This window comes from Dipteris shenzhenensis, chromosome 21 (assembly GCF_047967505.1).
Source record: "Dipteris shenzhenensis isolate YYH24624 ecotype China chromosome 21, Dip_SZ_1.0, whole genome shotgun sequence".
NCBI lineage: Eukaryota > Viridiplantae > Streptophyta > Polypodiopsida > Gleicheniales > Dipteridaceae > Dipteris > Dipteris shenzhenensis.
The window spans coordinates 25,649,136-25,667,077 of NC_141616.1; the positions used below are offsets into that span (position 1 = coordinate 25,649,136).

Here is a 17,942-nt window from a genome sequence, read left to right on the forward strand (position 1 = left end):
ACCAACAGCCACCATCTTTAATAAGCTTATCGCCTAGTCTTCAACAGTCTTGTTTAACCCTCACGCTACGACAAGGAGGGGACAATGCTGTTCGGTGCTTAACGATACGCTTCTTCTTAAACATCGAGCGACCAAAAAATTCGCTACTTGACGTTGATACATCGATAGGTCGAGACGCGGGGACAAAGCCTACTGTTCCACGAGAGCAACTTCGTCCCCCTAAATTAAGCATCCGTCGCAGAATTCACCGCCGTTAATAGGTAATTTTGCAAGAAATGCGTATCATTTCCGATATGGGGATGTGACGGTGTGACCATTGTCTAAGGTCGTCTTCAGGAATGTGCGCCGCTCTCCCATGACGCTGATGTTTACTATATTTTAAGACAAAAGTTTTACGTTTTATGCCACACAGGATAAATATGGCTTATCGAATGACCTTCCGTGGCCGCACCACAAAGGTTTGCATCACCGACGTAGGAGAATATCGACTTTTCACCCAGATAACGTCTTACTGGCATCAGCCCATTCAATATGCTGTGCTAACTTTAACAGTAGCACCCAGGAGAACTAAGCCCCTGTTTTACTTCGAAGGAAAAAAACTTTTTATTTCAACTGTGCTTCACTTTATAGGGAACAAACTCTTGGCAGGAAACTGCCTTGTTTTGATGTAATGCCTTCCAAGTTCCAACCAATTGGTCACATATATATGTTCGACCGGAGACTTTGAGGAGTCGCACATTACAAGCTTTAGCTTTTAGCATTTGCAAAGATGTAAGAAAACTTGCATGGTTCACACATCGTGCCTCTGCTAAAGGTAGCAAATCTCCAGGCAATTTAACTCATTTGTGACCTTTTCAAACTAAGACTACAGGCTTAAGTGAGCTATGTTTGGGCTAATATTTCAACTCCATAACATTGGCTGGATCCCAGCTAAGCCATGCTCTTACAGTAGAACCAGTAAATGGCGGTGTAAGGGGCTTTCCAAACTTGTCCCTTCTTGGGCTTGCAAGCTGGTTTTGCAGGAGGAAGCCCTCCCGTTGTCGCAACCATCTGGACATGGGTGTAGGGGCCAAACATCGGCCTGCACACAACCAAAAATTTTGCTGATCACGCTCTTGCAGGATCTAAGACACACACAGCTTCTTTTATGTAGATCTTGATCAATATGAATGAAAAATCTGCAGATACTTACGATTTGCCATTGCTGGTCGTCACAACGTTCAACGACCAAGGTAGACAATCCGGAGAGACCTGAACGGGGTTGCGAGCGTGTTTGCCAACGATCTCGAAGCCATTGGGATCATCGATTTGCCAGCAGAAGGATCCGCCCATGTAGTCTGTGACTGACTTGATAAAGTAGGACCCCATCTTCTTGCCTCCGGGAACGTCATACAGCTGGGCAACTGTGTTTCTCTGGATCCACTGAGCCCCGTCGAAGACCCAAGTTACGATGCCCTTTCCAAAGAAGCCTTGAATTGGACGGTCGGAGGTCACGGCCAAGGAATTCGGAGTGTTTGGCGGGACGAGGTCTTGTTTCCAGAAATGAAATTCTGCTTGAAAGGGAAGATTGATGACCTTATTGTCCCATTCGCAGTAGCCATTGTTGTGAGGTACGCCGCCTCTGGTGTTGAGTCGAGCAATGTAGGAGACCATTGAAGCCGCGCCGTCGTATCGGTGCATGCTCGCTAAGGCTAAGAAATCAGGCAAATTCTGCCAGCTAGGAGATTTTACAGAAGCAACCTGCTTTGCTGAACAAATCGATGGATCATGAGTAGCCAAATCTCGCTCTTTGAATGTCTAAAGAGTGGAGCAGCTTGGCAACAAAACTTACCAGCTACAACACTAGCCTGGAATCCGGATTCAGCGCTGTCGCCTTCGGTGTTGAAAAGGGTCCAAGTTCCTGCATGTCTAGGAACGCGTGGGTTTCTAACGCGCGAGTAGTTGCCCACAATCTTACCGGAGTTGTAATCGACCAAGGTAGCGTAGGCTGATTCCAGGAGCCAATCACCGTCAACGCAACGATAGAATTGGATGCCATTGAGAGTTTTGGTTTGGAACGCGAGGCTGCAAGGAGAGAGAGCATACCATAAGCAAGCAAGCGAAGGAGGGGGAAGACTTAAAACAAGACAAAGTAAGCGTAATTCGGGCTGAATGACTGCAAATGTGGAGTATTCTATTAGCTCTGCACCCACAAGCAAGGCTGAACGAGAGCTGAGCGTTCAAAATGTGAAGTATTCCACTATCTCTGCATCCACAAGCAAACACATGGTAGCTCTGCACCCACAAACAAGGGTTGAACGGGAGCTGGGCGTTCAAAATGTGGAGTATTCCACTAGCGCTGCATCCTCAAGCAAACACATGCTGAAGCGTGCACTCCCACACATACACGCAGCGTCCAGGAAATCTTCTGCCAGGAGGGGAAATGCGCGTGCACAAAAGCGAATTCCAGCTGTGCATCCAATGCTGCAGCATGCAATCCCACACACACGCAACGCAAAGGAAGAATTCTGCCAAGGTCGAGAGGGAAATGTGGGTGCAGAAAAGCGTGACGAGGAGAGACAGGCAAGGCATATATATGTGATACATGTGATGCGCTCGTCTTGTGCAAAGTCGGAAGGGGATCCAGGAAGGAGAAGAGTGGTACCTGTTACCGGCAGGGGGGCTTAAGGGGTTCCAGGAGAGGCAAGGGGAGGAGAGGAGGGAGAGGAAGGAGGCGAGGAGGAGGAGGAGGGGGAGGTGAGCCATGGGAGAGAGGAGGAGATGGAGGGGAGAGAGGTGGTGGAGAGGAGCTATGGCGATGGGGATGAAGATGAACAAGACGAAGAGGATGAAGAAGAAGAAGAAGAAGAAGAAGAAGAAGAAGAACTAATGGCGACGTAGAGTAAACAAACAAAAAGCAAAAGGTGGCGAAGACGAAAAGAAGTGCCGCTTTGGTGGCGGCGAAGTGCCCTTAACAAGAATCTCTTCAGCCCCCCGTGGAACCCCCCCTTACTCCACCTGCCACCCCCTCATAAGCGGGCCCCCTCTCCCTCATCGTGCTACGTACTTCCCCACGTCCCCCCCACTCCCCCCCCCTTCCTCGCTCCGCGCATGACCCGCCCCCTTCCCTCCTTAGCACACTTTCACCACACGTTTCCCTTTTCCTCCCCCTCACGCTCCCCACCTTATCGTCTCACGTTATTTACCTCTTCACTCAACCCCACGCTATTGAGTGTATGTATGTAGTGATGTCACGTCATGTCCCTATTTACCCTCTGCCTCCATTTGACATCGATTTCATTGTCATTCGGTTGTTTCTTTTTCTTTATCAATGATGAGCACCTTAAATTTTTAGATGGAGAATACAAAAGGAGAAATGAAGAATGCTTTCATTTTTCATGTAAAGTAGGTCTATACGCTCTACTTTTTGGCTAATGAAAATTTCAAGAGAGCAAACTTTTTCATTGGGAAAAGAAGGCTCATTTTGAATTTTAGGCACCCCCAAACCAAAACACACACGCATACATACATGCATGTACACACACACATGCACATCATAAACCCAATGTGAGGCTTAAGCCTCTACATTTGGAAGTACACGGACCATGTGTGCCCAGGCACGCACACACGCGCACGTGCACACACACACATGCATTCACATCATCTTCTCGATGCCTCTAAATTTGGAAGTACACATAGCGTTGCATGGCTTTAAAAACATCTTTCAGTCATTGCGCTTGTAGCATCATTGAGCAATATAAGATTTAAATAAAGCTCTCACGTAATACATCTTATAAACAAAGATCTAAACTAGGTGAATATTTTCAATGCAACTTTTAGAGACATGATTGAGTAATTTAGAAGATTTGCTACTGAGAGCAATGCACTTGCTTCTTCACATGAATGGGCAAAACTTACCTCGCTTACAACATGCTATGTTAGATGTGGTATTGCCTTGGCGATTTCATGAGCATTATGATCTAAGTCTAGATCTATTAAGGACCGCTCATTGCCATGCATGCTCTCTGCTGCTTGCTAGGTACTAAGATGTAGTTGATATACTAAAACTGATTGCTCCATTCATATTCATGGTTGTTGCTACTTATAGGCTATTTGTGAGAGTTCTAATATCCTAATTTAGAGATGTGGTGAATGTAGTCCCCACAAGTCTAGGATATCATGACACACTATTCAACATTTTTGGACTTGCAGGGAGTCCAATTTCAAATTGGACCAAAGAAAAGTCCAAAAATGATGAGTATTTTTTTGGCTATGTTTTTCTAAGCTATCTTTCAAAATAAAACTTGCTTTTGGCACTTCCAAAACAATTTAACCAAATACTTTAAAGATCCATTTAGGTAGAGAAATATTTCATCCTAAGACACATCAATAGATAAATGTTCTCTTGGAGAGGTGATATACATATACACATTCTTGTTTTAAAATTATACGCTTTGATTACATTAGGGGAGATGTGGAGTCCTAAAGGGCCTCATAAGGATTTGATAGTGGTGAACATCTTAATCCTCAAGTTGAAAGGCCTCATAAATTGATATTTTGACAACTCATAAAGAGGGAGGGGTGCATTAATTATTTGTTTGAAAGGCCTAGATCAAAGGCTCAATTGGTTTATGGGTGCATGGATACATCCTATAAATCGCCATGCTAGCATAGTGTGATTTTATGGCCTTATGATCAAGTGACCATCTAATGGTGGTCCTAGTGCTTCGTGTGTAAGAAAACAATACAACCGTCTATGCTCAACAGATGACAGGATCTCGTATGCAAGAGAGAAAAGCAAATAGTATGGAGAATCAAAAATTTGATTACTGTAAAACTGATACAATAGATGGTGCTGCCTCCCAACCGTGCGCTCCTGTGAGAGGAGCTTCGATGGCACCTTGGAAACAGTAGAGGACGGAGGCTGGATGCTAAGGAATCAGGGTTGCTGTAGCTAGTGATGAGAATGGGCTTCACGAGCTTGCTCTTATATAGCCACTAGTCGTAGTCGGTTAGACCCAATTGGGTGACCGACCTAGTCCGACCAAAACGGTCGATTGGAGGTCGGTCCTGAAATAGACCACTGACTGGAGGTCGGTCCCGAAATAGACCACCGACCACACGATAGAATTGTGGTGCAGAATAGAGCAACTAACCTTTTGGACACCGTTTGGCCCAGAGCCATCCGGGATCATCTGGGCCTCCAAACGGGCCCCGCAACCCAAGAGTGGGCTGCCCCAGGAAACACTCCATCTACCCTCAGTGGGGTCAGTCATGGGATGCCTTCCCGCACTTGCATCTAGCCTAGTTGGCAGTGTGCCAACTCTATCTGAAGCCGTCTAGCCATCAGGCCGCACATGGCCCCCATCTGGGGTCCAAACCAGGACCTACTGGATAACCGAGCTATTAAATGCCTTCTCCTCATATGGGGGGCTTACAAGTAGAGTTAGCTGGTTCCCGCGTAGTTACACGAGAGTGGAGCATTGATATCTAACACCCCTCCTCAATGTCCACCCGCAAGTGAACTTACTTTTTCGGCCCAATGCCAAGTCGATGAAGATGTCTCTCCAGCAAGTCTCTTCCAAGAGCCTTCGTGAAGATGTTCGCAGCATTCTCTATAGTCGGACAGTACACCAAGTCAACCTCTCCATCCATGATGAGCTCGTGTACAAAGTGATATTGAATCAATCTCAATGTGTTTTGTGCGAGCGTGGAACACAGGGTTTTTTGCAATTGTCATGCAAGTCTGATTGTCACATGATAACTGCGTAGGTGTTCTGCATTGCACCTATGTCCCCCAAAATCCTCCTCAACCACACTGCCTCACTAGAAGCAAAGCACTGAAATCCTCAAAGTTGAGGGGCGGATTTCTGTTCTGTGTATTTAGTGCCGTAACAAGACCGTCGTACTTTGGTGGGAGAATCCGTATGCACCTTCATGCTAGATTCTTGCTGGTGATGGTGATTCTAATCGCAGTCATTTGATCACACAGATTCTTCACCCTAGTGATGAACTTCTCTGCCGCTTCAGACTCAGACAATTTCTTATTCGCGAGTTGAGTCTCCAGATTCTAAATCTGCGTCTGATTCGTGGTCTCGTACTGATTTTTCAAGACCGTCCATGCCTCCTCCGCTGTGGTGACGTGTTGAATTAATGCCATGATAGAATCACTTACACTGCAGACAATAGAACACAACACATCTGCATTTCTCCTTGTCCACGTGAGAATCTCATTTACAGTTGGTACTATCTGTTGTGCTACATTGGCCGGATTCTCGGTCTCAGAACCGCGGCTTCACGTCCACCCCAGTAGCAGTATCCCAAAGCTCATATGTGCTTAGGATGGTCTTCATCTTGAACTTCCAGAGTGGATAGTTAGAGCTGTCCAACTTTTCGCTTTCATCGAATGGTGGGATTCGTAGTCTTGCGGGCTGGGCCATCTCTCACAATCTGCTCGCAAACAGAAACACACTACCGAATCTTCTTGCTAGAGCCCAAGCTTTGATACCATGTAAGAAAACAATACAACGTCTGTGCTCAACAGATGACAGGATCTCGTATGCAAGAGAGAAAAGAAAATAGTAAGGAGAATAAAAAATTTGATTACTGTAAAACTGATACAATACATGGCGCTGCCTTCGAGCCGTGCGCTCCTGTGAGAGGAGCTTTGATGGCATGCTGGAAACAGATGCTGGAAACAGTAGAGAAGAGAGGCTAGATGCTAAGGAATCAGGGTTGCTGTAGCTAGTGATGATAATGGGCTTGCTCTTATATAGCCACCAGTCGTAGTCGGTTAGACCCAATTGGGTGACCGACCTAGTCTGACCAAAACAGCCGACTGGAGGTTGGTCTCGAAATAGACCACCGACCACACAATAGAATTGTGGCACAGAATAGAGCAACTGACCTTTAGACACCGTTCGGCCCAAAGCCATCCATGATCATCTGGGCCTCCAAACGGGCCCCGCAACCCGAGGGTGGTTTGCCCCGGGAAACGCTCCGTCTACCCTCAGTGCGATCAGTCATGGGATGCCTTCCTGCACTTGCATGTAGCCTAGTTGGCAGTGTGCCAACTCTATCTGAAGCCGTCCAGCCATCAGGCCACACATGGCCCCCATCTGGTGTCCAAACCAGGACCTATCGGATAACGGAGCTACTGAAATGCCTTCTCGTCATATGGGGGGCTTACAAGTAGCGTTAGCTGGTTCCCGCGTAGTTACACGAGAGTGGAGCATTGATATCTAACATAGTGGTGGCTGCAGGTTGTTGGATTTTAGAGCATTGATCAACTTTATATTGCATGTGATTCAGCAAAAACATAACCTGAGTTGAATTTCTCACATAAAATGATAAGAACAATGCATAAATTGTTGATTGAAGTTCTCATGCAATCAAAAACTCACTAGCAAGAACCCGATACAAAAAGCGATGCAGTTGGAGACAATCAATCTTTATTATGCTCACAAAAATACCTGACCGAACTCTTGAACTAGCAGCGCATGCCTATTGGTCTTGTAGCTGCGTTTACAATTGAGAACACAACAATGACACACTACCATCTATTCCTACGTTGGCCTCTACTGGACTGTGAGCAGCATCACTACCTGACTAATAACAACTCTCATCATGCCCTAGATGCTTCAAAAGAGAAAGAGATCTTCATCTCTCATTAATTCATAGGAGTGCACTATTGCTATCACCGCTCCTTCATGAATGATAGAAGCCAAGGAAACCACCACGAAGCACCGCCATACTGGAACAATCACCACATGTTGTGAACATAGAGGTAAATCACATGCAATGGGAGATGCCTTAGCCAGCCAATCAAGGCATCTCTATTCCATGGACCAATTTGGGTAAAGGAGCCAGCCAATCAAGGCGTCTCTATTCCATGTACCAATCTGGGTAAAGGAGCGAGCCAATAACCACCAATCATGAGCCAACCTTTCACACCTTCAAATTACTGAGCTGCCCCATGAGGACGTGCCCTAGTCTAAGAAGACAACAACTCCAACACGGGTCTCAGTCTTCATAGCAGAGCAGCCCCTGGGTGTCCTTGTGGGTTTCAAGTTTTATCTTTGCACATCTAAAACCTTTCCTTTTCCTTTGACTACAACATAATGGGTTGCTTTCTCATTGTGGCCAAACCTCAATGGCTCTTTGACACACGTCATCCCTTGCATCTTCATGCACATTTTGTACAAGTTGTTCCTCATCAATACTACTACAAGACCTTCTAATTCTAATGGTTATCTCCTGCTGTTTTGTGGGCCTTATAATATTTTTTATGTTGTGGGTTCAGAATCTGTCAGTGGGATCTATAGGTGGTGAATCTGCCAGTATGACCATTGTTAACATCCACAGAGTACAGTCGTAGAATGCAGGGTAATAAGTGATTAGAGGTGATTAGGCTTCATGATTTACTTCAACAGTTGCAGCCAAGGAGGGAGTACAATGCAGGCTTCATAGGGTTTGAGCCACAAATAACCCAAGCTGTTACAGGCTCACGAGGTTTGAGCCACAAATAGCTTAAGAACAACCTCACCACTCTAGGTTTTGAGCCTCGTATACAGGTTTTAAGCCTGAGACTTAGAACTCGGAGGTGCGAGGCTAACACAAGTGCTATTTGGTGATCTTATATGGTTAACACAAGTGCTATTTCCGACACACAAGAGTGGAACAATAGAGGAGAGATGGAAAGGATAGTAAAGATGCCTTGGCACCCTACGGGCTCAAGAGCCTTATGAATGTAAAGAAAGGGAGAGTGCAAAAAGGAAAAGGGTTAGCCCTCCCTTCAAAAGGTGACTTGTATAAAAGGCCAAATGGTTGACTTTGGTCTTCATTGTTGTATGCACAAGTTTGGAATACAAGCTCCCTCTTCCAAGAGTGTCTTTGGGTGTTCTCTTGTTTCCTTTGTGTTTTTCACTCCATCCCCCTTCACTCTCCTCTTCCCTTCTCCTTCCCCTTCTCCCTCCCTTGTCCCCTCTGTCAGCCTAGATGGCAAGGCAGGCCAATGGTATAGGGCTCTCACCCCGGAAGAAAAAGTCAATTGGGAGACCCTGAGAGGAAAGCCTTTATTGTAGGGTTCACCCCCAGTGGACATAAATGGAGCTCTATTAATCAGTTATATGAGGTGAAGTAGAATGAAAAATGTCTGGGCTTGTACATGACTAGCGTACTAACATCTATTTGCGGCATGAGGAGCAAATCATGCACGTGGACTTGCGCACCTACAAGGCTCACCCATTGTCAAGACAACGCTTCACCGTGGAATTTGACACAACCATTCGGACAGCATCCCTGAAGCTATTCCAACCCTGTGAGAGGGAAATGTATGTAAAAGAGTTTGATTAATTTTGGTATGCACCTCTCCCCAAGACGAAATTCTCTCAGAACTGGATGCACATTGTTCATAGTGAGGGAGGAAATCCAAAAACTCATAGATGCGGGATTCATCTATGAAATCGAGTATACTGACTGGGTGTCACCCATCGTGATAGTCCTAAAGAAGAATGGAAAGATTTGAGTATGCATGGACTTGGAAAAAGTTAATGCCACCACACGACCACTACCCCTTGCCATTCATGAAACATGTCTCGGAAAGGGTAGCCAGAAAGGAAGCCTATAGCTTCTTAGACGTATTCTCTTGGTACAAATAAGTGTCCATCGCTCCGCAGGATCAACACAAAATGGCCTTTGCAACAACTAAGTCGGGTGTGTATGCGGCTAGAGTAATGATATTTGGGTGGACCAATGCACCCGGCACCTTCCAAGCATTGATGATCACCGTCTTCACGAAGTACTTGAGGTACTTCAAGGAAGTCTTCTTGGATGACATATGTGTGAGCTCGACGTGGGATGATCACCTAAAAATACCTGAGACTAGTCTTGGAAAAGTGCCGGTAGTATCGTATATCTTTAAACCCCCTTAAGTGCCGAATTCTAGGTTAAACACGACGTAATTCTCAGCCACATAGTGCTCGGAATGGTATCTCCATGGACCACAACAAAATCAAACTCATCTTGGAATTACCACCCCCCCACCAACGCCAAGGGAGTGCAGCGATTTACTGGCCACACAGGCTACTATCGAAGGCTCATCTTGTTTTACACTGACAGAGACTGTTATACAAATTTTTAGTAGTCTTTGAGGGACCAAGGAATGCCAGAAATCCTTTAAAACCCTCAAACTAGCCTTGGCCACCGCATCAGTATTAAGAGCCCCTGATTGGAATCTAATATTTCATGTTCACATAGATGCCTCCAATTTGCTATCGGGTGTGTGTTAGCCCAACCAGGGGAGCATAACCTAGACTACCTGGTGTACTTTGCAAGTTAGCAATTAAATGAGGATGAGGTCAACTACACAACCACAGAGAGGGAGGGTCTAGCCATGGTCTATGCAATCAAGAAGTTCAAGCATTACTTGTTGGCCAACAAGTTTGTCTTCTTTGTGGACCACCAAGCACTACTGTACTTGGTCAACAAGCCATGCATGATGGGATGCATCACTAGGTGGATGCTAATCCTCTTGGAGTTTGAATTCACAGTCTCTGTGCATAAAGAAAGGACCCATGTCCTAGCCAACGACCTCTCGAGGATCCCAAATGGCAAAGCTTCGACGGGAGTCAAAGATGACCTTCTTGATGCTTCCCTCTTCCTCATTGACATCATCCCTGAATGGGCCACTGAGATCGATCACTACCTGGCCAATGGCTTCAAGCCCTCAAGAAAGACAGAGCTTGCAAACTCATCAAGGATGCAGTGCCATATCATCTAATTGCAGGCCAACTAGACCGCATGGGCAAGGATGGCATCATGTGTAGATGCATTTGCGACAATGAATACATTAGCGTGCTCAAAGAATCCCACTTTGGAATTGTGAGAGGGCACATTGCTGATGACATTGTGGCACAAAAGGATCTCTAGGCTGGCCTTTAGTGGCCGACCCTCTTCATAGATGCAGCTGAATTTGTTAAGCGGTGTGACCCCTACCAACGTGTGCAAATCCCACATAAGGTGGACATGATGCCCTTAACCGGAATATTACTTGACCATCCCTTTGAGAAATGGGCCATATATTTTATCGGACCTATAAGCCGAGCAGCTAAAGAAACAGGGACCAGATACATTATCCTGGCCTCGCAGGTTACTTCACCAAGTGGGTAGAAGGGAGAGCCACTGCAAAGGCCGATGCGAGATCCACCACTAAGTTCTTATATGAGCAAGTTGTCACGTGGTTTGGATGTCCATTAGAGCTAGCCAGTGAACGATCGAGGAACTCATTTCCTTAATGAAACTATAGTGATCCTGACCAGTGAATTCGTAATAATACATAGGAAATCAACACCATACTATCCCACGACACATGTCTTGGCTGAGAGCTCAAATAAAACTTGCTACAAGATCATAACTTGCATGGTGGTGGGGGCCAATCGTACTGACTGGGAGCATAAGCTCATTGCTTGTGGGCCTACCAAACATCCTACAAAGTGGCCACGAACTCTGCTCCCTTCAGCCTAGCCTTTGGAGTGGAGGCAGTTATGCCAATGGAGTATGTAGTACCTAACCTCTGCCTTACAGTCAAGGAAAGGCTTATTGATAATGCCTTGGTAGAACACTTGATTGACCTTGAAAAGCTGGATGAGACAAGGTTACATGCAACCTACTCCATGTGGAGAAGGTGCGACACAAAAAATGGTTTGACCGCTGTAACCTCAAGAGCAAAGACCTCATAGAGGGCGATCTTGTGCTTATCTATATTATTCTCAATACCGAATGTAAACTCAAGTACTGAGGCATGGGTCCCTACCACGTGGTGGAGATCACTCCACAAGGGGCGTGTCGAATAGCCACCCTAGATGTGGTAGAAATGGAAGGCTACCTTAATGGAAGAAAATTGAAGAGATATTACGAACCACTCACCTTGCCTACCCTTCAAGCCATCCATAGATAAAAAGAGCTCAAGGCCAAGGTAGCCCGGATGAAATGCCAGGCCATTGAGGAAGCCAACAAACATAACGCCAAAATCAGACAATGTAAGCAAATGGCATTACTTAAGGCAATGCTTGAACACCCAGGACTAATTGATGAGCTAACAATAGAACTAGTCAGGTTGAACGTCCAATTGCAGGGTCTGGGCTTACGCATCCAAGCACTCATGGATCCGAGAGTGAGGCATAACTTCATCTCTCGCAATGTATGGGAGAAGCTACAGGTACCCCTAAACTTCACCGTCTCTCAAGTACATTAGGATTTGTGAACTTGCTAACAGTTGTTTGCCAGGTTGTAGAGATCTACTTTTATATATCCCCAGAGAAGTGATTGAAGAATAGATAATATTGGGAAGGACCTGGTGTATGCCGTGAATTGTCAAATCGAATGGAGGGCCAGAATAGCTTCCCTCATGAATGGTGGGAGGACGATGGTAATTTTGCTTTGTGAACCATGTCCTACTCCCTCTACTGCACCATAGTCAGCCCAGGGCAAAGAAGTTCTAAAGAAGGGAAGATCTGAAGCCCCATCCACCTCCAACACTGACAATCTGGCCCTCCGAAGAAAGTCTAACCCCATAAGGAATAGAGAACCAACCACGGTGGTGGCCGGGTACGATTGCAAATTGCTCTGCCATTGCTATTGCCTACTCAAGAATGCCATGAACACTAGGTACACGAAGCTATTCTCTGTGCTCAATGCTACTTCAATAGCAACCGGTGGCCTGAAAAGATCCAAGCAGAGTATGGCTCCCTGATCACTCCTGGGATGACTTCGACAGGGGTAACCCCACCTAGGGAGGAGGACACGATGCCATCCATCACCTCAGCTCCCAGGCCCTAATCCACCCCTCCAACTGTAGCATCCCCCCAAGCGCTGGCAAGCTCGTGGAAAACCAAGATAGTTACAAAGGCAAGCCGGTCGTCAGGGTACCGAAGTTCAAATCCCAAATCGCAGTGGCTCCAAGGGTAGTAACTCAAGAACCTGTGTCAATCATGGATGCAGTACCACAAGAACCTACCATCAAACCTACCACAACAAACAATCCCCCAAGTCTTGAATGTGCCTTAGTACCACAAATTGTACAACTCAACATGACGATTGCCCAAGACAGTGGGGAAGCAACACATGAACCGACCTCGATAATGGGGGGAGTTACACAAGAACCTTCCTCCCACTCCAAGGGTGAGCCGTCAGAGGATGTTCCACTCATACCATCACCAATGGCATATCCCAAACCACAAGAGCAAGTTTCCATGCCGATGGTGGTCACACAAGGACCTACCTGTCATGTCATAAAAGATCTTCTCGTAAAGGCGTGCCAATGCAGCTCTAGCAACCAAAATGAGCCACAAGCTAGACATGTGCTCTATATGGCTGTTAACAAGCTATGAGGCAGTGCAACATTCGTCTCCACCGCATTCCACATGATCATTGAGTCTAGGTCTAGGTGAGTTTGTAGTATGGTAGGCATATCACCACAATGCACCTGTAGCTCACATCATCTCCTTGCTGCATGCACTCCCACAAGTATTCACAGTTGGCACTAGGTGATTATGGTTAGTATGTCCATTCCACATTTTTTGTATTCTTGCATGCTAACCACACAATCTGCAACATGCCTCACCTGTACACCTCACGTTCCCAACCACCCCTTCATAACCCTTCCCCCCCACGTCTCTCTCTCTCTCTCTCTCTCTCTCTCCTCCTATTCTTCCCTTTCCCCACCCCCTATCCTTTCCACTCTCCCCCATCTTCTTCCCTTTCTTCCCTTTTCTTCTCTCTCTCACTCAGCATTTTGCTATCCCGCCGACCACTGCCATTTTGCTATCCCACTAACCATCGGCATCCCAACATTCTGACAGTCGTGGTCATTATGCTATCCCGTTGACTTTTGCCATCCCAACATCTCGTTAGCCATTGTCATTATGCTATCCCGTCGGCCATTGCCATTCTGCTATCCCATCGCTTGATGTCATTTTCCTATCTCGCCGATCGTTGCCATTCTGGTATCCCGCCAATCGTTGCCCTCCACTCATACCCATGGTTCATTGCCCTAGTGGTTATCTCACCGATTGTCGCCATCCCAACATCCTGCCCACTATCCCATTTCCTCTATCCCTATGCCCGTTGCCTTATGCAATCCCCCCGGCCATAGGGATAGTGAAATCAATAGAAGGCCCCCTATCCCCTTGGGTCGTCGCCATAGCAGTGTCGAAATTCTGCCAGAAATCTACCAACCCTTTGCCCTCTTCTAGATAGCAATTCAACACTCGGTTCATGTCCTCAACCTCCTCCTCTTCTACCTATTCCCTCATGACTCAGTTGCCATCCTTTTTCTCCATGGACCCTGAAAACGAATTTTTTGAGTTCGAGTAGCTTGGCCTCCACCCCCTATCCCACAAGCCATCGGCCCCTCCGAATCACAGAGCACACCCTCTACTACAATCCATATGCCCTCCGAATTCCCAATTGAAAATTTGCAAGCAGAGGAAGAAATCTCTACTCAAGAGGCTACCCAAGAGGTGCCTACAACAACAGGCACGCCCCCCTCAAAGATGTCAAGGAAGCGCAACCCGTCGGATTCCACACAAGGCGAATACAAAATTGTACGATCACAAACACAGTCACCACTTGGAGAGGCATGCTCCAATAGATAAATGTGCCATCCACTCCCGCTATGCATATGAGGGTCATGACTACACCCTTCATTATTACAACACAGTGGCGTATCAAGTGATTAAGGAGCCGGCCGTTCAAGATTCGTAGTTAAGGAGTCGACGACTGCAGTGACAAGTTTAGGACCCATGGCTGACCGCCTGGTGAGGTCTTAGATTTGTCTCATTGCAGTTACTTAACTGGGTAGATTACTTTTGTAATCAAATGCGGGAAGACCTTAAGACATATGGTGAGGTCATTAGCAACCCCATGTTGTACATGCCCATTCTTTATCACATCTTGCAGAAGCAACAATCGCCAACCGGTTACTATGAGTTGGCCGTGAAAAAACTGCCATGAGACCGACACCAACAGATCAAGAGGAGGCAGAGCTAGACACGAACAAAGCCCACGCCACTCTAGTCAATTGCCCCACTCAACCTGACTATAGCCAGCTGCTTGCCCAATATGAGAATCACAAAGTGCAAGCGTTATGCCAACAATACCGCCTCAAGCACTCAGATCCCCAAGCCAAGGGCAAGGGTGTACAATAGGAGCCATCACAGTCGATGATCTCCCGGGAGATGAGACGGTCACCATTGGACTCCATCTAGGAGCTCAAGCTATTTAATCAACCCCCTCTGTGCCCCAAGTCTTGACTTTAGCTATGACACACCATAGGAGACCACCTCCTTCATCACCGGCTGCTCCTCCTCTCCATGGGCAAGCCTCACCAAAGCCCCAACATTCATCTTGTCAAAATTTAAAAATAAACTTGAAATGCAGTCCACCTTCCCAAGACATGTTCCTCTCTATCAAAGACACCAAGGCCTCTACCTTCCTCTTGGTCATGCTACTCCATGTAGTGACCTCAAGAGGGTTCACAAAGTTGTTAAAATTTTCATTGACAAGTTGGGCTAGAAAGACACAAAGTGGTTGCCCAAGTCATGAAATTTACCCCCTTGGCCCATTGCAGGAGAATTATTTGACCACCTCTTTAGCAATACGATGTTCATTTCAAAAATAAGGAGCTACTTTTGAGGGGGGACATTTCAATATCACCTACAAGGAAAGACATAAACCCAAAGCCAAATACTGATAAAAAAACATGAAGGTAGCAATATAGATAAATACATGAAAAATAACAAGTGTAAATACATGAAAGAAAAAAAGAAGAAGAAGAGGTGTGTAGATAATATTCTCCATGTACAAAAAGCATGAGACTAGCTCAAAGAGCATTTCATTCAAATTTAACAAAACCAGCTCAAATACAATGCTCTTGATGCTTATAGGATCTTGTCCTATGATAGGGAGTTGTGAATTTTTAGGCTCATTTAGAGGATCCCTAGGATTCTTTTGAGGATTGAATTTCTATTCCTTTGAGCTAACTAAGTGAAGGCTATTGAGCACAATGTTATTTAGAGGATCCCTAGGACTCTTTTGGAGATGAAATTTCCTTTGAGCTAACTGGGTGAAGACTATTGAGCATAGTGTCATCCAAATGTCATCTTCTTCATAGCTAGTACTTGAAATAGCGAAGGTTAAGAGCCAAAACTGGCACAATATGCCATTCTTGAGGACTAGGAGATGAGATGGAGGATGGTGATGGAGGCTGTGAGAGTGATGCGACTTGCCCTCTATCCAAGTCACCTCTCCCTCCTCTCAAACTAGAGTATAGAATAATCTCTGAAATCTGTAAGCCCTTCTCTTGGGAAAGCGACCTTGCTGTGACGATATTAGTTTTCCACCTTTGAAAATGACAAAGGTGAGTGTAGAATGGGTGCAGAAAATGATAGAGAGCTCAAAAAGGAAAATTTGGTAGGGACCCTTTGAATAGAGAACCATCTCCCATGAGGATGACCATGCACGACAAGGAGGGAGGCCCTTTTATGTGCTTGCAACAAAGGCATTGATTCCCCCAAGTCAAGATCGCGAGCTTTGCCACTAGTTGAGAGGTCTTTTCCTCTACCCCCCCATAGTCATGAGAGGAACTACTTCAAGATCTAGAGGAATATAGCTCTCAAGTTAAAGCAAAGAGAAAACTTTGCCCAAGAAACAATTGGAGGAGGAGATGTGCCCCCAGAAAAGTCCATGCTTAGTGGATCATTCTCAACACAAAGTGAATGAACCACAAGGGAGACAATCCATGCAGGAGCTGCTGCCTGACACAGGGAGAAGCAATACTATTGCCATCACTAAAGAAAAACCCAAACACTATCACTCTGCTATGAAGAAAAGAGCTAAAAGCAAGGCCCAAGAGGAAAGCACATTGCCCCCCCCTTGACCATTCCATCGGAACAACTACCACTGATGAGCCTGAAGTGCAAAAAGGAGCACAAGAAGCTTCTAAATAGAGCAAGGAATTTGTGGGTGCTATGACAAAATCTTCTATAGGTACATGTGATTCAGTTTTCCTTGATGATCTTTATATGGACTTGGTCGATTGGTTGAGGATGCATGCATTAGTGGGCCTTTTTCGAGGATCTCATTCTTTAGCCTCAATGCCCAAAACCTAGATGAGAACCAATTGGATTTGTAAGGGGATTAATGTCACTAGTGTAAGATTTCTCAAGAAAGGTTGAGTTGTCTTTCTTTTTGAAAAATCAAAAGTGGAAGAAAGAGATTTGGAGCATGGTTTATGGGCCATTAGAAAGTATTCTTTATATCTAGGATGGTGATTAGTAGAGTTCTCCCCTGATAATCATAGAGATCTACCAAAATCTATGGAGAATCCATGTTTGGGTAATGTTGTTGCCTGATTGTCCTGCCTGATTGTCCTCCATCTCTTTGTAACCAGATTCTAGTACTTTGTAGCAGGTTGGGTAAGGTCTTAGGAATTAAAAAGTAGAATTTTATTAACCTAGGGATAACCCACAATTATGTGTGCTAATGGATATTGCTAAGGACCTACCTAAGACCCTTGTTACAATAGAAATGGTTTTGTTTTTAGAGAGCAAGGGCTGGTGTATAAAAATTTACACAACTCCTACTTTTTTTTTGGACTACAAAGCCATAGTTTTAACAACTACCCACAGAAGAAGACTAAACCAAAGCTCACAGCTAGCCCTTCATAGGCAACAACTCCCCCCAAAAGAGAAATGGGTCTCCAAAGAAAACCAACAGACCCCCGCTCCCTATAGGATCTCCTAGTAAGTCAATTGAAGAAGCAGGCTACCTTGAACAAAGGTAAGGACAAGGAAGTCACTATTCCTACTAAGAATGCCTTTGATGTGTTGATTGATAAGAAAATTAAGCAGTGGATCATAGAGACCAAGAATAGAGAAAATGACATGGATCTAGAAGAAGGATGG

General features: G+C 45.6%; 1 protein-coding gene across 1 annotated transcript; it reads right to left on the reverse strand.

The window, feature by feature from the left end:
- Positions 1–596: 596 nt before the first annotated feature.
- LOC147888686 (uncharacterized) lies at positions 597–2,846 on the reverse strand. The gene is made up of 4 exons (XM_087392667.1): positions 2,645–2,846; positions 1,832–2,064; positions 1,193–1,748; positions 597–1,081 (listed from the first exon to the last, which is right to left on the reverse strand). The coding sequence occupies exons 1-4, from the start codon at positions 2,743–2,745 to the stop codon at positions 931–933; spliced, it is 1,041 nt and encodes a 346-aa protein (XP_087248793.1). The 5' UTR covers positions 2,746–2,846; the 3' UTR covers positions 597–930.
- Between the last annotated feature and the right edge of the window lie 15,096 nt (positions 2,847–17,942).